The sequence below is a fragment of the Paroedura picta genome, chromosome 2 (assembly GCF_049243985.1).
Source record: "Paroedura picta isolate Pp20150507F chromosome 2, Ppicta_v3.0, whole genome shotgun sequence".
Classification (NCBI taxonomy): domain Eukaryota; kingdom Metazoa; phylum Chordata; class Lepidosauria; order Squamata; family Gekkonidae; genus Paroedura; species Paroedura picta.
The window spans coordinates 165,585,556-165,605,319 of NC_135370.1; the positions used below are offsets into that span (position 1 = coordinate 165,585,556).

Below are 19,764 nucleotides of genomic sequence, written 5' to 3' on the forward strand. Positions count from 1 at the left end.
CATTTTGCTTTTCTTTTTACTCTGTCTTTCCAATCTTGTAAGGGCCACCTAGTCAGCGAACAAATTAAAACATATATAATAAAATCTCTCCTTTGAAAGACGGTCTCATCTTAGTTACATTTATGGGGCAAAGCCTTAACCGTGCCAGCTTGTGGCCTAGAAGTTTTAAGAGTTAACCAAGGCAGCCCAGCCAAGGCATCATCCCTGATCTTACAAATTGGTTTATCGCAGGACAAGTACAGGGACAAGTGTTTTCCTTTCCCAATGACCTTGGCATCCTAAGCTCTTCTTACGACATCCCCTAATGCTCTGGTTTAAAGAAGGCTCAATTAATCTGGAGTGCATGTGTGTTTTTCCAGTCTGCTATCATTGCCACCTTTACAAAAACATCACAAAGGGAAACGGAGTCTATCTAGTCACTCATGCAAACGCCTTCAGATCTTGGACAACCCCCACCTCCGGCCTTGGAAGCGTTGGGAATGAGTATGAGATCTATTCCCGAAGAGCCAGCCCAGGTGGATCATGCTGGAGCACCTGAATGCTGTCCAGGTCTCTCTTTCTTTCTTTTGCTATATGTCTGCTATCCGTGAATGTGTTAGTTGTTTGGGAGCAAGCCTTAGCTGGTCTACTCAGAAGAAAGTCTCCTTTTAGACCTGGGGCTTACTCCCAGGGAAGTGTTCTTAGGACTGCAGCCTTCAGGCTTTTAAGCCAGCCTCTTTTAATTGTGGTAATTCTCGGATGATAACATTGTGTAGTTCGGCAAATTCTGAGTGCCATGGTGCCTTCTAACAGAGGTTTACTTAAGGTATGAACTTCCTTGAGCATGCACATTTCTCCGGATATGAACACACGAAAGTTTCTGCCTTGAAGAAGACTCTGTTGGTCTCAAAGGTGCCTCTGGGTTTGAATTCTGTTCTGCTACTTCAGAACAACGTGGCTACCCACCCGGATCTATTATGTCGTTCAAATACTGCATGGGAAACTGGTTTGCAGGTGTATGTCGTGTAGAATTTGAAAAGAGAATGAACTGAAGAGAGAGACATAAAATAGATTCTCTGTGTGTGTAAAGTACCATCAAATTGCAGCCAGTGTACAGTGACTCCATCAGGGATTTCAAAGCAAGAGACATTCAGTGGTGATTTGCTATTGCCTCCCTCTGTGTAGTGACCCTGAACTTCCCTGGTGGTCTCCCATCCCAGTTTGGTGTAGTGGTTAGGAGTGCGGACTTCTAATCTGGCATGCCGGGTTCGATTCTGCACTCCCCCACATGCAGCCAGCTGGGTGACCTTGGGCTCGCCACAGCGCTGATAAAACTGTTCTGACCGGGCAGTGATATCAGGGCTCTCTCAGCCTCACCCACCTCACAGGGTGTCTGTTGTGGGGAGGGGAAAAGGAAGGCGGCTGTAAACTGCTTTGAGACTCCTTCGGGTAGAGGAAAGCGGCATATAAGAACCAACTCTTCTTCTTCTTCTTCTTCTTCTTCTTCTTCTTCTTCTTCTTCTTCTTCTTCTTCTTCTTCTTCTTCTTCTTCTTCATCTTCATCTTCATCTTCATCTTCATCTTCATCTTCATCTTCATCTTCTTCTTCTTCTTCTTCTTCTTCTTCTTCTTCTTCTTCTTCTTCTTCTTCTTCTTCTTCTTGTGCTTACCAGAGTTGAGCCTTCTTAACTTCTGAGACCCAATGGCACTGGGTAGCCTGGGCCCTCGGGGGCAGGGCAAAACAGGGTTCTAGGGTCCTTTAAAGACTTAGGACATTTCTGTCTGTTGCTATGCAGCAATTATTTCCATGTGCCAAAATATCTACAAAGACATTCTGCTCAAAGATGATCTCTTGGCCTGGAACTTCTCTAGCGATCCAGCTGCAGCTCAAGGGAGCCTCTCAGAACAAGCGACGTGCATGAAAACCTCCTTAAAAAAACGATTGTGCATGCAAGCATCCGTGGGAATCTCTCCAAATTCCCCCACCCCAGCTCCTACCCTCTCACCACAACTGACTTGGGTGCGGAGAGGGAGAGCCGGAAAGGGGGCGGGGAGGCACTTAATAACATTTTCTAATCTTTGCCATGATGGTGAAGCCTGAATGCTCTTTCCTTTTATGTATTATCATTTCAGAGGAAGGAGCCTTAAAAAAAAGAAAGAAAAGAAAAGAGCTGGAACTAAAGGCAAGAAGCAGCTTTCCTGCTCCTTCGGGATAATTAGAAAAGTTGGACAGGTGGCTTGTAGGGGGGGTGAAGGGGGCTGATAAATCCAACCAAGCTCTAATGCCATTAAATGGTTTTAATGCTGCTTAATAAGATGGACTTGTCTCCATACTGGCAGGGTTGTAAACAGATGCTCCTTTAAGGAGCTGTGAGAGCAAACAAAGCCTTGGCTGTTGTCTTTTCTTTTCAGCTTGCCCGATTTCTGTTCGGCACATGAGGGTGCAGTTTCAAAGCTGCTGCTGCGTGTGCGTTTTAGCAGCTAGCTTAAAAGAAATCTGATCTTGAGTCTTGATTCTGAAGAACCATCAAGGCAGAGGTTTTGCGCTGGGAGTGGTCGGGGCAAATTGAATAGCTTCATTGTCTCCCCGCCTCCCCCCTCATAAACGCAGAAAGGTAAAAAGCCCTGACAAACCTGTTGGGAATGCAGTTTTTCAGATGCTGTACTTTGTACAGAGGTGGACCTTTGCTCGCCTGGCTGTTCTATTTTGGCTGTGCTAGACTTCCCTTGGTGGGGGATTGATTCTGACGTGGGAAGCCAGCGTGATGAACGAAGATTAGCTTCTTACGGTCAGAGCAGGTGACATTTTGTTCAGCCTCACAGGAGCCCTGCAGGTGAGATTATTTCTCCTATGGAGGCGGGAAATGTCTCTCAAGAGGAAAATATGAAGTCTTGGAGCACCCTGAGGGCAGCCTTTCCCAACCTTAGACCATGGAGGTAGTGCTGAAATATGGTTCAGGCTTCAAGGTACCAGGAGGAAGTGATGTCAGCAGGCCATTACCTCTCTGCCATGCCCCTAGAAGTGAGAGGACCCTCAGGCTGCAAAGGTTTAAATGGCCAAGGACCCTCCCCTTCCCACCCCCTCCAGGCCATCATTGGTCACTATGGAAGGGGGTGAGTCAACCTGCCCAAATAAGGGTAGAAGTTTTTAATGTTAAAAAGCCTTTTTCTTTCACAGGGTGGGAGGGCTCTCCTCAGCCGCCATTTTGAAAATCTCCATGCTTCAGTGCCATTGAGTATCTTGGTACCATGCTTGGGAAATGTGTGATGGAGACAGAGTTACAGATGACTAGGTTAACTGGGCAGCTGAGACCCATCTTTCTTCTCTGCCCTTTCTTCAGGGGTTGTCAACCTGTGGTCCTCCAGATGTCCATAGACTACAATTCCCATGAGCCCCTGCCAGCATTTGCTGGCAGGGGCTCATTGGAATTGTAGTCCATGGACATCTGGAGGACCACAGGTTGACTACCCCTGCTTTTTACCATGTATGAACTATCCATGAAATCATAGATTCTCCCAAGGAGTGGAAGAAGTGATTCAGATAGGGCTGACTCATAAGCTGGCAGAAGTTTCTTGAAACTCCAATGTCAGCAGATACCATCTGAGTTGGAAGCACGGTCCCAATCCAGCGTTGCTTCCACATGAAGATGACAATCCTCTTTGTGACTCACATTGCTACAGAGCATGCAGAGCTGTCCACAGCAGCAATGCAGCATTCACACAAGGGTTTTCTCCACACTGTGGTTGCCAACAGCCTGGAGAAGAAAGTCCTGAGGCTGAAATGTGTGGGAATGTTCAGCTGAAGTTTTTCATGGCATGGGGGTAAATAACATCACATCTGGCAAATGGCATCCCATTAAGCCTCTCTAAAAGTAACAGGATGTTTTCTATTTGGGTGGAAGGGTTGCTTTACACACACATGCATATTTCTAGTCCTTTTTGTTGTGGAGGTATAGGGGAGAAGGTATAACATGCACATTTGCACCAAGAATGCATTTTTAGTTGAAGTTCCAGAGAAATCTCGGGGGGGGGGGCACTGTGACATAGAATGGGGAGGTGAATGTAAAGAAAATCGTGCCTGATACTATCTTCTGCTAACACTTGCTTAGATCCAAATCCCTAGAGAGGCCTTTTGCTACTGGTGCTCCATAAGTCCAGATGCTAACATTTACTAATAAAAAAGCATAATATGATGTCATCAGGTTAACCATTTCCCCTCCCTTCCAACAAGTTGGCAGCCCATTGATTTCATTCAGTATTTCCCCAGACCTGATGACATCATTTCATCAGGTGATGCTTATGAGTTAATGTGGGCGTTGGGCCACATGGGAACACCAAGGGTCACTGATATCTGCACGTACCTGAATCAATCTTATTTGTCCTTAAATCAGTTAGAATATGAGCTGGAACCAGTTAGATATAGTGGTTAGGAGTGCAGGCTTCTAATCTGGCATGCCGGGTTTGATTCTGGGTGACCTTGGGCTCGCCATGGCACTGATAAAGCTGTTCTGACCAAGCAGTAATATCAGGACTCTCTCAGCCTCACCCACGTCACAGGGTGTCTGTTGTGGGGAGACGAAAGGGAAGGTGATTGTAAGCCGCTTTGAGACTCCTTCAGGTAGAGAGAAGTGGCATATAAGAACCAACTTTTCTTCTTCTTCTAAAAAATAGTCTGTGTTCATTTATTTTAGATAGTTCTGTGTTTACTGAGAAAACAATGAAGCGAGATATTGTTTGAATAATATGCAGTCTGCCCATAACTAGAAAAAATACTGTCAACAGCCATATTTGCATGTGCAAAACCTAGGGAAAAAAGCAACCTGATCACGTAATGTGTTTTACTGAGGCCATAGATGATCCAAAATACCGTGTAAGCTTTTGAATTCTATAAAAGCCTTTATCAAGCAGATGTTATGAAACTTTCAAAAATGAAGGGGGGGGGACCCCACATTTTCCAAGTCCCAAATGACATAATTATTTGATGTGTTGGAAAATCATAATTCTCAGAGAATATCTAGTAGTTTTGTTTTCAAACCTATGGTCAAGGCTACCTTTTAGAAATAGTCACTGTGGTCAATTGATACTCAGTAGACATCTTGTATATTTATAGCCAATGTCTCTGCCTGTTCCTGTGTTATATTTCTGAGTCATTGATATCACACATGTGCTGCAAGTTCTGTAACTGGAACTCAGTTCCTAAGAGCACAGGAAAAGTTACAGACCAGAACGAGGGCCAGCCTCAAGAAAGCAAATGCAGTTTTGGGCTGTATCAATAGAGGCATCACATCAAAATCACAAGATGTCATAGACCTGCTGTATATTGCATTGGTCAGACCGCACCAGTAGTACTGTGTGCAATTCTGGAAGCCTCACTTCAAAAAGGACACGGATTAAATTTATACCCCACTTTTCACAGTCTGAAGGAATCTCAAAGCAGCTTACAATCATCTTCATTTCCTTTCCCCACAACAGATACCCTCTGAGGTAGGTAGGCCTGAGAGAGCTCTGACCGGACTGCTCTGTGAGAACAGCCCTATCAGGACTGTGACGAGCCCAAGATCACCCTGTAGAGGAGCTGGGAATCAAACCTGGCTAAACCAGATTAGGGACCACCACTCAAGAGAGCCAGCTTGGTGTAGTGGTTAGGAGTGCGGACTTCTAATCTGGCATGCCGGGTTCGATTCTGCACTTCCCCACATGCAACCAGCTAGGTGACCTTGGGCTCACCACGGCACTGATAAAACTGTTCTGACAGAGCAGGAATATCAGGGCTCTCTCAGCCTCACCCACCTCACAGGGTGTCTGTTGTGGGGAGAGGAAAGGGAAGGCGATTGTAAACCACTTTGAGCCTCCTTCGGGTAGGGAAAAGTGGCATATAAGAACCAACTCTTCTTCTTCAGTAATATCAGAGCTCTCTCAGCCTCACCCACCTCACAGGGTGTCTGTTGTGGGGAGAGGAAAGGGAAGGCGATTGTAAACCACTTTGAGCCTCCTTCGGGTAGGGAAAAGTGGCATATAAGAACCAACTCTTCTTCTTCTTCTTAACCACTCCACCAAACTGGCTCTTCTACAAGCGACAGAGATAAAATCAACCAGAAATAAGGCCACTTTGGAAAGTAGACTGTGTGGCATTATACCCCACTGAAGTCCCTCTCCAAACCACACCCACCTCAGCCTCTGCCCCCCAAATCTCCTGGTATTTCCCAACCCAGAGCTGGCAACTCTGGGGCAAGACTGTAGTGCTTGGGAAGAAGGGGGAGAAAGCCATGCATGAGAGAGTTTAAGATCTTGCTCCCCTTATGCAGCACTCTCAATCTGAACTGGATCCCACCTATTTGAGAACTACTTGCCAACTGTAGAATCTGCAGCTCACACCTGGCTGCCATGGACCCTCGGAGGCATCCCTAACGTACAGTTAAATCCCCCCTCTCACTCTGTGTGGGCAAAGAGGGAACCTAGGCTTATCTGGTTGCTGTTATCCACTGTTGTTCCTATTCGGGCCCCTTTTGAACATTTGCCTTCAGCGGTGCTGTTCCCAGATTGGCTCACCGAGCAGCCAAGTCGATGAATATGTATAACTCTCTTCCCTCATCCATTATTTACAAGACCTTCGAATATTTTTTAAGAAGTAGGCCAACCTGCTTGCAAATTTGATAGACAAGCGAACAGGGAGCAAGTCTGGCAAAGCAGAATTTTGGAAGGGAAAGCAGGTTTGATCTAAATTGGCCTTCCCAAAAACACACACACACACTTCCATCGGAGCCGTTGCCTGTGTAAAAACTCCCTGTTTTTCTCTCCTTCCGCAAATGAAACAGCCTGATTTCTAGGCTGTCTTCTTCCAGTATCTGCCCAGTTTTTTTTTCAGATGCTGCACTTTGAATTCTGGAACATCAGTTGCTATGTTGTTTCTACAACAAGTAAGAATTGCCGAGGGAAGAGAGAAGTGATTACTGAACTGTGAGCCAGAATTGTCTTACATTAATTGGCACCTGCGCCTGCAGCACAGTTCTCTAGGTGCCTAATAGCACATTAGAAAGGATGCACACATTCTGGACTGCCACCTGATTCTGCCCCCCTGCCCCCCAGACATTACACAAATAGATCTGAACTTTAAAAAAAAAATGCAGTGGAGAAGTTGCTCTGTTAAAAAGGGATTGCTGAGCCTGAATAGCATCTGAATGACATTCTCTGCCATGAATATGATAATTCAGATTAATTAAAATGAGTGTTCTTGTGACAATTACATTCTCCAGCTAATTGACTCCAGAAGATTGCCTGAAAAAAGAAATCTAATGAGAAATGACAGGCTGTTTTGCATTTTTCATTGTGAGATTATCCAGATCCTAAAAATAGTTTGGGGGCATTCCTGGAAATGTGATTCACTCCTTGATGCAATCAAAGCAAGTCACCGCTGCCTGAATGAAAGACTTCTCTCTTTGAAATGTAACGTTCTAGTAAATATTGGCACTTATGGTAAGGTGGGAAGAGAAAAAGGCCTGAATCGTCTGGAAGTTGTAGTAAATGTTGGCATCCCTTTTGAGTTGGGAGGTGGGGACGTGGGAAAGAGAAAGAGAAAGAGGCATGGATCATCTGGACCTCGATGACTGAACCACCTTGGGATTTAAATTTCCCCCTGTGCCATTTTCCCAAACTGAAACAAACCCAAGAGTTGGGGTGCTACATTGGGACTGTTGGAATATCTACGATCTGCCATGTGCATAATTGAGCAGATTATAAAGTGTGTCCTGCAGGGGGCATCGGAGGGGATGTATATTTAGCATACATAGGAACTTCCTGGTGGTTTTCAAATTATATCCTTCAGAGTCCTGATTAGCTCAACAGGAGTCTTCCTGCTGGCCTCCAGGACAGTTGTTGAACAGAAGAATGACTGCAGACAAAAGCTAACTAGATAGTTAGGTAGCTGTCTCTTTCTACACAAAATTTTCTCTTCTGAATACAAACTATTTGTTCTTTAAGCAGCCTGGTGCTGTGTTCTCTCTGCATATTCAAACAGAAACCTATATGTTCCCTGGTATATATTGAGAGTTGCCCAACTACTCCTCCTGGGACTGTTCCAGACTGGGCAAATGGCACAGGGGGAAATGCCAAAGTTCCTTTTCCATGTGTGCTCTGGCCAGGATCTAATCAGGTACTACATACGTAGGGATGGACAAGAACCTACTGTCTATACGTGATGATGTTAAACTGCCTGACACAGCATGGGAGCCTCAAGATATGACCGTATACTTTGTAGTCTCTGAAGAAGCATCTGTACATAGGTAGTCTGGCACAGATTCTCTGGGATGATCAGAAAAAAACAAACGCACACCAATTCAAACACATTTCCAGCTTAGAACACTTTCGTTGTCAAGGACTGCGCTGACCTTCCATTGAGGACAACTGTTCCATTATGGGACAGTCTTTGCCTCAGACCATTTTGTGTTGTCCACCTCACAGCAGCCATTTTATGGGTGGCCTTAAGTCCCATGGCAGCCATTTTGGAAGGATTCATCTTGCCAAGAAAAGCTCCCATTTCCCTCCCACACACACATATACACATTTTAACACTTTCACTTCCAGAATGGGCATTTGACAGTCTCAGAAGTCAGACTGAAGGTCAGAGGAGACAATGAATACACAGTTCCTCAGAAAATCGTCTCCAACAATAAGCAGTATTTATCTGAGATATTTAGGTCTCACATTGTTTCCTTAGGCTCTAGGCAGCATGAACAATATGACTTCTCTCTTTTCATCAATAAAGAGCTGCTGCTTTCACAGAGGAACCTCAAAATATCCCATTTATCCCATATTTAATTTTGGCCCGCTTATTGACGAAATATATAAATAAACGAGTTATTTATAAGTCGCTTCAAAGGGAAGCTGTCAAACTGAAGTGAGAACTTGGACTTGAAACGCCAAGGGAGGTGCTAGATGCACACCCAAACTGGCTTTCATAATTTATGAGTTAGCAAGTCAAACTATTTTGAAAGATTAATGAAGTCATGCTACAGTTTCATGTTGCCAGGTGACCGTCCTGATGACTGGTTCCTTTTTGGTGGAAGAATATTTGATAATCACAGTGATGCTCACGGGCTCTGGGTCATCACTTCGGCCACCAAACCATGCAGGAGAGGGGATCGGAGACGGCTGCTGGTTCCTTCGATGACTGTCTAATGAAAGACTTCTCTAGGGAGAGCAAAATGTATACTTGCTGGGGTTGGAGTGCTCCCAGATTCACCACCGGATAAACCCTCGAAGTTGCTGCTTACCAACAGGGAGTGTTTCTTGTGCATGAAAGGAGGCACAAAGATAAGAATCATTGGAGGAAGCCTCTGAACTGACTTATCTTCAAAGGAATCCTCTTCGTTGCTGAATGACCTCACCTTGCTGGCCTGCTGTTCTTCTCAATGTCCAAGCAAGAAGAGTGATGGGAGGAATTATACACATGCATACATGCAATGAGCCTCTTGTGGCACAGAGTGGTAAGGCAGCTGTCTGAAAGCTTTCCCATGAGGCTGGGGGTTCAATCCCAGCAGCCGGCTCAAGGTTGACTCAGCCTTCCATCCTTCCGAGGTCGGTAAAATGAGTACCCAGCTTGATTGCTGGGGGGTAAACGGTAATGACTGGGGAAGGCACTGGCAAACCACCCCATATTGAGTCTGCCATGAAAACGCTGGAGGGCGTCACCCCAAGGGTCAGACATGACTCGGTGCTTGCACAGGGGATACCTTTACCTTTATACATGCAGAGCTCCTTCCAAAAAGTAGCAAGACAGTGGCAAGTCTAGAGGGACCACAACAAGGGTTCCCAACCTCCAAATCAGCCTTTCTCAAATTTTTTACAACTTTTCAAGGGAGCAGATGTGGTGCCCTGATCCCTTCCCATTCTCAAAGGAAGCCTGTGAAATATGTTAGGTTGAAAGATGGTAGCTGTCCAAAGGCTACCCTGTGAACTATGTGGGGGAGCAAACGTGTGGCCTCAAGGCTCCCTTGTCCTAACTCAACTCTCTAACACAGCCTTTCTCAACCTTTTGACCTTGGAGGTACACCTGAACATTTTTTCAGGCTTCAAGGCATACCAGAAGTGCTGCCAGCTGGACACACCTCCCTGCCACGCCTCCAGAAATGACATACCACCAGAAGAGACGTCACCCAGATGGAATCCTTTCTTCATGAGCAAGGTTTCTTCCACAGATGAGGCACAATGGGTTAGGACACCGGGGATCACTGTAAATATGGCTTTTTTGGAGTCACAGAAGGCCCCTTTCCTTGCCACCCAAGACTCAGAGTTCACTAGGGTGGGCGCTAAGATGTAGAAGGTCCATCTTCTTGCCACCCAAGACCTGGCTGCAGGGGGGCACCAGGCCATGGAATCATAGAGTTGGAAAGGACCTCCTGGGTCATCTAGTCCAACCCCCTACACTATTCAGGACACTCACAACCCTATCGCTCATCCACTGTAACCTGCCACCCCCTTGAACCTTCACAAAATCAGCCTCTCCGTCAGATGGATATTGAGCCTTTGTTTAAAAACATCCAAAGATGGAGAACCCACCACCTCCCGAGGAAGCCTGTTCCACTGAGAAACCGCTCTGTCAGGAACTTCTTCCAGATCTTTAGACGGAATTTCTTTTTAATTAATTTCATCCCATTGGTTCTGGTCCGTCCCTCTGGGGCAAGAGAGAACAACTCTGCTCCATCTATATGGCAGCCTTTTAAATTCTTGAAGATGGTTATCAGATCCCCTCTTAGTCGTCTCCTCTCCAGAATAAATAAGTGGCAGGGGAAGGCCCCTCCCCCTGCCACTCAAGGCCCCTCTTCCACCCTCTGGAGTTAAAACAAACAAACAAAACAAGACACCCCCCAACACCAAGGAAAGACTCATTTGACTCCAGCCACTATTGCTGACACAGGCCTATGCAATGGTAGGAGCCTTGGCCGGCAAAGGTCTGAATGGTGGGGCTCCTCCCTTTCCCACCCCTTCCAGGCCTTTCATTGACCACTTGACCTGCACATAGCAGAGAGTTTAAAAGAAAAACCCCAACATGCCATGAAGGGTGCGCCAATGGGCCACTCTTGTGCTCCAGCACGCTGGTTGAGAATCCCTGATCTAACCACAATGATGCAAACGGCTGTGTTCTTAAGTAAGTCTCTTATATTCTGTTCAGAACAGGGGATTAATTTTTTTTTATGGTCTTGGATGCCATAATTCTTAGCTGTAGGTTCATATGTTGGTTTGCTGTCTGTCCTCAAAATGGAGAAATACTAGTACCTTAATCTTAGGACCAAGATATATTGCACCTGGGCTTCAGAGAACATGCAGGCAGTTGTGCATCTTTTCTCCCCCTTGTTCCAGAAGAGGAAGGGCCATAGGTGCTTTAGAGAAGGGGTAGTCAACTTGTGGTCCTCCAGATGTCCATGGACTACAATTCCCATGAGCCCCTGCCAGCAAATGCTGGCAGGGGCTCATGGGAATTGTAGTCCATGGACATCTGGAGGACCACAAGTTGACTACCCCTGCTTTAGAGTTCTCTCTTTACTTGAGAAGGGCCCTTTGTTCAGTCCCCGACACCTCCAATTGAAGAGTTGTCAAATATTCCAAGGTCAGTACTGACCTAGGTGGGCCCATGGTCTCGCTCGCTGTAAAGCAGTTTTATAGGGACAGTCATCTGCTTTGAAATGTCCGTGCCCCGTTTCATTACCAGTGAAACATACTGGTGCATATATATTTAAAAGCATGCTATTTGCCCAATGGGAATTACGGTTTTAAATGCCCTCTTTCTGTTCTTTCTGAGTCATGGTTCCACAACTCTGAAACATCACAATATTTTTTTCATTGCCATAGTGACTGCTTGGGGTTTGCATGTGTGTTTTAAAGGGAAGTTGAGCTTCAGGGAAGCCCGATCATCCATTTGCAAGGGCTGTAGTCCAAGGGCTCATTTTATTCGTATTTATGTCCAACTCTGATTCTCAGCTTTAGTGCTTCTTCCATCACCTTTCTTAATGAGTCCAGATCGTTCAGAAGATGCCATTTATTGAAATACACTGTCACATTTCTCTTATTTACTCGAATTCTGTGCAATTGAGATACTTTGCCATCCTAATGTTTGAGACAGGGCTATTCTATTTCATGCTGCTGTGGCCAGCAGGAGAAAAATAATAAAAAAAAATTACTGTCAGGTGACATCAGTTCCCTCTAGGAACTGCTGGAAACTCTTTGAGTGGTAATTCCTAGAGAGGTACAAAATCATTTCCAGGTTTTTCTTGGAAGTGACAATACATTTTATTTTTATTTGGGGAGGGGGTTTAGAAATTGGTCTCGGGATGGTGTACAACAGTAAAAAGAATACAAAAGTACAAATACATCTGGGTAAAATTAAAATTCAATTAAAACCAGCTTCCTAGCTCCTATTATCCTGCTTCGTTCTAGACGAACAATCCAACGAGCTAGGCAAACAAACTGAGAGGCATTTCAGAAAAGCTTTGCTTGAAGAGGAGGTCCATAAGTCCATAAGTAACTCCCCAAACAGGGGTTCATCCTCAATCATGCCTCCCACTATGTCCCCACCCCCTTGTTGTCAGGATACCATCCTACCTCTAGACCAGTGGTCCCCAACCTGTGGGCCGCGGCCTGGTGCCGGGCTGCGAAGGCCATGGCACCGGGCCACGGCTCCCTCTCCCCGCCCCCCCCCCGCAATAAAAAACTTCCCAGGCCGCAAGCTTGCGGCCCGGGAAGCTTCTTACTGCAGGAGGGCGGGGAGAGGGAATCGGGGCTGGGCTGTGCCCCTGCGGGCGCGGCCCAATGTGCGGGCGCAGCTCGCGGGGCGCGGCCCGATGCAGGGGCGCGGCCCGATGTGTGGACGTGGCTCGCGGGCGCAGCCTGATGCGCGGGCGCGGCTCACGGCACAACCCGATGCGGGGGCGCGGGCCGATGTGTGGGCGCGGCCCGCGGGCGCGGGCCTATGCGTGGGCGTGGGCCGCGGGCTGCGAGCCGCGGTCCGCGCCCCGCGCCCCAATGCCCTGCCAGTCCCCAACCTCAGAAAGGTTGGGGACCACTGCTCTAGACCATTGACCTCCAAAATGCCATCAATAGGTCTTCTGGTGAACAGTTACTACTTCATGTAAACAAAGGGTTAGTCCTGATGTTCCTTCATCTCATTGGAGCAGGAGGTACTTAAAATTTACACAAGAGACATCGCCTTTGGGGTCAGTAGGGAGCACCTGTTCAGAAACATTTGTTTCCATTATGAGACCTGATGTGGCCTGATGCAGTGATATCATTTCCAGGTTTGTGCCGGACGTAATGTCACAATGTTATAAGGTAAAGGTAAAGGCATCCCCTGTGCAAGCACTGGGTCATGTCTGACCCTTGGGGTGACGCCCTCTAGCGTTTTCATGGCAGACTCAATATGGGGTGGTTTGACGGTGCCTTCCCCAGTCATTACCGTTTACCCCCCAGCAAGCTGGGTACTCATTTTACCGACCTCGGAAGGATGGAAGGCTGAGTCAACCTTGAGCCGGCTGCTGGAATTGAACTCCCAACCTCATGGGCAGACAACTTCAGACAGCATGTTGCTGCCTTACCACTCTGTGCCACAAGAGGCTCTTCACAATGTTATAGCAAAGCTCATTTCTCTCCTGTTTGTTTTGTATTTATGAGTTTGGCTAGCTGGATCACTGGGAATACGTGGTCAGGCCCCTAACAAAAGAATAATAATGTTTCTTAATGCCTAGATATGATTTCCAGCATGGGCTATTCAGCTGTAGGAGTGGAATCTGAGGCTATTGCACTACAAGTATGCAAAATCAATAGTCTGAATGAACAGGGAGACAGAGAGCTCCTGGGTGCACTTACAATGAAAGGTATGGTACAGCTTTTCAAGGATATGCTGTTTTTAGATGTCTCCCTCCTTCTTTGCTTCTATCTTTTCCAATAAAAAAAATTCTAGGCTGGATTCAGAAGTGGATTCCAGGCTGATTCCAGGCTGATTCTGCACTTACTGTGTTTTTTCCGTTGTTGATCCTGCTGAATTCAGATCAATTTGAACCTGGGTCTTCCTCCTTCCTTTCACCCAAATTGAAACAGAAAGGGTTCTGCACTTGATTCGGGAAGCTCAGAGCAGGGAGGGGTAGTGGTGATCAGGAAGCTGTTTATTTCTCTTTCCCTGAACGAGTGGGGGGGGGGGTCAGGTGAAGTCCAGTGGGCATTAAAGAAGAATGTTTTATTTGTTTTTTTACTCCCTTGCCAGAACAAGCCGGGGAGGAGCCCAGCGCAGCAGGAGACTCTTTCTTTCTTTTCTTGAGTGAGGGAGGGGAAGGAGGGAGGCAGCAGCAGCCTCACAGAGAAAAATAAATGCAAGAGGCAAATCTCTGCTGAGAGGCGTATGGGCTCTTGGAGCACAGTCACTTGAAAACAAAGCCCTAAATGAGGGCAAAAATAAGTCTTGGGAGGGAAATCTTGCAACCGGGAACCAGGACAGCTTTGAACTGACACCTTGACCAATCAATGACAGACTACTTTGCTACGTCAACTTTGGAGACATGGGGGAGGAAGTTAGTCCACAAAATTTAGAACATCTACACTTATAGTGGGGGCTTTAAGAGCCGGTTCTTCAAATATAGCAAGTTATATCTACTCCTGGATATTGCAGGGGAAAGGTAGGGTCATTGCAGATCAATGATGGATGTTGCAGAGGGAAAATTTAAAGCGCCCAAAATCAAAATGGAAATCGAATATAGTGTCGAGAGGAGGAGTTTATTTGGGCGGGGAGAGGATCAAAAGCAAAGTGCAGACTCAGCCCCAGTCATGGAAAGTCTTTCCATCACCAGAAGGGCTCTTTTGGATCTAAGCCACAATTTCTATTGAAGCATGCATGCTTTCGGTGCTTTCTCGGCTACAGGAAACTAAACTGAGTATAACAAGAATTTGAGTCCAAACCAACAAATATTTATTCAGAGCATGAGCTTTCAAGTGCAAGCACACTTCCTCAGGCAGAAGAGTGCCTGCACTCGAAAGCTCACTCCTTGAATAAATCTTTGTTGGTCTTAAAGGTGCTATTGGACTCAATGTTTGTTGTGCTACTTCAGACCAACACAGCTACCCACTTGAATCTAAACTGTGTATAAATGGCTAAGGAACACCTTACTGTCTGGTTACCACTTGGGGAGTAGACAACGTAAAATAGCAGCCATGATCCGGTGTGCAATAGTTTATTCTTAAGTCCCTGAAATGAATGGATCATCAGCAGGCCTAATTCCAAACAGAAGGCTGCCTACATTTGTTCACATTCAAACATCTATTATTTCTTGCATTTGTTTTTGGGTTTTTTAAAATAATGAATGTCTTCCACAGTTCCATGTACCTTCCTTTCCCTTCTTTCACACATTTTCTGCTGCATTTCAATTTGTGGCTCTTCTTTCTTCCCCCTCTTCCCCCTTTCTGATTCTATCTATTGCTAACACAAAGCAACTCTTGCAATCATACTAGATACGTCCTATAACCAACCGTCATGCGGAAAATTAAGAAGAAGCTTAACACTGAAACTAAATGGGGGGCAAATCAGCTTCTTTGATTTAAATGGTTCCAGATAGAAGCAGTAAGGATCAGGGTACCATTTCGGTAAAGGTGGGGGTGAAAAGCTCTGAATATAAATGGGAAAGATTCATAACAAGGTTCAAAAGCCTTCTCATGGATATATTCAAGACTGAAATTGCAAGAGGAAAAACAATCCCAGTGTATTTGAATAGCATTAGCTATGGTTACTTTTGATATCTCAGTATAACTAGAGCAGTGTTATCAACTAGAGAGCAGTCACAATATTTTTTTAAAATAAGGGCATCTAGGTTTTTGGTATGCAAAGCTAAGTATGTAGGCTTATTTAGTTGTTTGGTTGTGTGTAGTTCTGTGTAGAAGTAGAGAGCTACCAGGCAAATGGATACTCAGTGGAATAATTGTGTATTGAGTGAAATGTAAGAAAGGCATGGAATGGCACTGTATTCTCCCTTTACAATATCCTTGTTTTAGCATGCAGGTGTCAGTTGTGTATGTTGCATTGCATGATATTTTCAAAGTCCAGCCCCTGTAGTCATCTGAAGCTGCATATTTTCCACTAACAAGTCAAGAACTGGCATTAATTAATTAATTAATTAATTTATTTATTTATTTATTAATTCAATATCGCGCCCTCCCCTCGCAGTTCAGAGTGGTTTACAGAAAACTTGGAAATCATAATACAGATACAACATGGTTCAATAATAACAACAGGAGTAACAGTAACAATAACATTTGGTGATCACGATTTATTTTTTTATTAACTGGAACATTAACAGTAATATTTCCAGCTAACTGAATCCCATAGGTTGATCAGTCCAAGGTTTCCTTTTTGCTTGCTTCAAGGGCACAACCATGTGAGGAGAGGGGTTCTGGGGGCCTAGTAGATGTTGTTGCTTCTGCTGGACATCAACCAAATGCCTGGCGGAAGAGCTCCATTTTGTAGGGTAGCTCTGGCAGGGCCCAGACGTTTTCTGGCTGCTGGTTTCACCAGGTGGGGACCAGGATGGAAAAGGCTCTGGCCCTGGTTGAGTTCAAATGTGCTTCCTTGGGGTCAGGGATCACCAGTCAGTTGGAGGTGGCAGAGCGTAGAGCTCTTTGTGGGGTATATACAGAGAGGTAGTCCCTCAGGTATGCTGGGGCCAGGCCACATAAGGCCTTAAGGGTGAGTACCAGGACCTCAAGCCTGATCTGGGATTCAACTAGTAACCAGTGCAGCTGTTTGAGCACAGGCCAGATGTGAGATCTCCACAGCGTTCTTGTGAGGTGCCTGGCCGCTGCATACTGGACTAGCTGTAGTTTCCAGGTCAGGGATAAGGGTAGGCCTCGATCCAGCTGGCAAGAGAGGTCTTCCCTCAGAGCAACCAGTGCTGTTTCAATCCTGTGGCCAGGCTGGAAACCTGACTAGGATGGATCTAGGGCTGAAGCTTCGTCCAGGAATGCTGATATTTGGTCTTCCACAGCCCTGTCCAACATTTTCTTGAAAGCCTTCCCAAATGTCCCTACATTAATTCCACTGACGCTGTGTTTTTATGGTTTAACATCATAATGTCATAGAATATTTGCTTCGTAAGACACCAGGGGTCTTAAGCCAAAGACAATTGTGACAAAGATGAGGCCGAGGAGACAGACCTGCTAGTTTGTTCTCTGCTGAACTTTGGCGCCACCTCTTCAGATGGCCAAGGTTTGTATTACAACTGCTCATGCCATGAGGATCAAGGGACACTTAAGGACAACAGGATTCTACTGGGCCCCAATGAAGCCATTTATTTTTGCCTGACTGCCTTGTTAGTCGGCTCCATTTGTCATTCAGGCCCAGACCCCTCATCTCCTTTGACTCAACGCTATTGTGCATTGTACCGACAGAAGCTAGAAACTAGACGAGACACCGAAAAAGGCATAATTTAATCTTCTGCCCAGTTTTGCAAAGTACATTGCTGCTCTGAGTCAGAGCAAAGCTGTACTTAGAGATGTCTAATTCTTTCAGCCTCATGTGCCTTCACTGAACAAAATCACCCTGTTCTTAGACATAGAAAGAAAAAAGTCAGGTACCTGTCTTTCCCCCCTATTCTTCCACAGTATTCTGTAACAGCATGGGAGGGATTTGGATTGGCCAGAGTTGGAGGTAGAAGGATGAAGCCTTCTCTTTCCTTTCTACACAGCCCCATTCTAAACCATGGCTGCCATGTATTTGTTTTCTGAAATACTGGGAAGATCCAATCATGAATCTCTCAGTTTGACCCCAAGTCCCTAATCTAATCTCTTTAAATACAGGCTTCTCTGGAAAGGTGACTGATACATCTGATAAATAATCACAGTCCAATGCTCTCTTGGCTCATTGAATAGGCCTGAATAGGATTCAGAGTAGACCTGCTAAGGATAGAACTGTGTTACCTTGAGTACAAGCAAGAACAGGCTAGGAAAGAAAACTGCCCCAGAAGACAGCCACCCACCCCACACCCAGGCTCACAGCAGAAGCAGGCCAGGCTCTGCCTTCTTTGAGCCACAAAGGACTGGGGCAGACCCCCAGTCCTTTGTATCTATGTATCATCGATCCTATATTGGCTGAAGCTAACCTATGACCCAAAGCGATTGTCTGCTTTGATCTTAAGAGACAACTTTCAGCCAATCTGGCTAAAAACTGTGAAATGCAAATTATCACAGCTTGGCTTTATGGAACAACAGCTAGCCTTCATACAGCAAGATCAAGCTAAATCCATAATTAAACAAAGGGCCAAGGACATCAGTCGGCAAAGGGATCTAGCCAAAACACCAGAATTTCTGTGTCCAGATAGGATCCGATACACGCTTGTTCCAGCTCCATACCTGTCAGACCTAGAACTTATCACCCATAGAAGGGCCTTCGCCCAAGCAAGATGCTCAGCTCTACCCACTGCCGTGCTGGAGGGGCGTTACCAAAAGAAACCCCTTGCTCAGAGACTCTGTCCTTGTGCCAGCGGATGGATAGAGTCAGATGAACATGTGCTTCTGTTCTGCCCCATTTATGACACTATCAGACGCACCTTTATCCAGCCAATTTTGAACACTTACCTGATATCTTCCACAAAGGAGAAAATCAAGGTACTGCTTCAAGACGAAGATAAGCAAATAACTCTCTGCACAGCTAAATTTTGCACCGCCGCCATGAAATTGCGTACTCGGTATATGGATCAAAAAATTCTCTCTGATCCAACCTTATAAACTGGTAACTTAAAGTATGTTTTAAATACTGACTATGATGTCAGATTTTTAACATTTTTATAGTATTGGCAGTTTTCCTGCTTTTTGGATTGTCTTAGTTTTAACTGCATGTATTTGGGTTTTGGTCTGAATGACCGTGAATAAAATATTGATTGATTGACTGGGGCAGACCTTGGCTGGAGATCTTTCAAAATTACACCTGGTCACCAGACGACGGACATCAGTTCCCCTGATGAAAATGGCTGCTTTGGAGGGTGGGCTCAATGGCATGATACCCTGCCCCGTCCTCCAAATCTCCAGGTATTTCCCAACCCAGAGCTGGAAACTTAGGCAGGCCCAGTGTCACATCTTCCAGGCTGTATGGGATCTGGCAGGCTAGGTGTAGCCCTTAGTCCACAGGGCTTGTCCAACCTAGTTTTAGAGGCTATTGACCTACTGGGAGATGTCTAGGTGGTGGGGATGCCAGACCCCGGTGGTGGTGGAGATCCCCCATTTTCTTGCCCCACCTGTTCACCTGAATTATTACATAAAGGAATTACATCGAGGGAATTACATCATAGACACCAGGTGATTCTCTGGTTTTTGCTCCCAAACCCAAGCATTACCTCCGATGTGCCTACATCACTTCTGGGAGGTCCAGCTTGGTATACTGGTTAGGAGCGCGGACTTCTAATCTGGCGAGCCGGGTTTGATTCCCCCACATGCAGGGTAACCTTGGGCTCGCCACAGCACTGATACAGCTGTTCTGACCAAGCAGTATTATCAGGGCTCTCACAGGGTGTCTGCTGTGGGGAGAGGAAAGGGAAGGCAATTGTAAGCCGCTTTGAGACTCCTTCAGGTAGAGAAAAGCAGCATATAAGAACCAACTCTTCTTCTTCTTGTTCTTCTGGTTCACATGAACATGTTTCATTAACTTCCAGCATTCCTCCCCACTCCTGGTGACCACGTACCGCCCCCCCCCCCCGGCCAGCAGCTCCAAGGGACCTGGCAACCCTAGAAGGTGGCCATAATGGCCAATCCGCACTTCAAAACAGG

General features: G+C 45.9%; 1 protein-coding gene across 6 annotated transcripts in view; it reads left to right on the forward strand.

Annotated features, from left to right (window-relative positions):
• Positions 1-19,764, forward strand: part of EML1 (EMAP like 1) — a 171,534-nt gene that overhangs the window by 37,602 nt on the left and 114,168 nt on the right. For 4 of the 6 annotated variants that reach the window (XM_077323651.1, XM_077323652.1, XM_077323654.1 and 1 more), the window contains exon 2: positions 13,713-13,841. The exons of 1 other annotated variant lie outside the window; for it this stretch is intronic. In XM_077323651.1, the coding sequence (XP_077179766.1) occupies positions 13,713-13,841 (129 nt within the window). Of the gene's footprint in view, positions 1-376; positions 550-13,712; positions 13,842-19,764 lie in introns of those variants that run through there. One more of the 6 variants, XM_077323653.1, reaches the window with a different exon arrangement.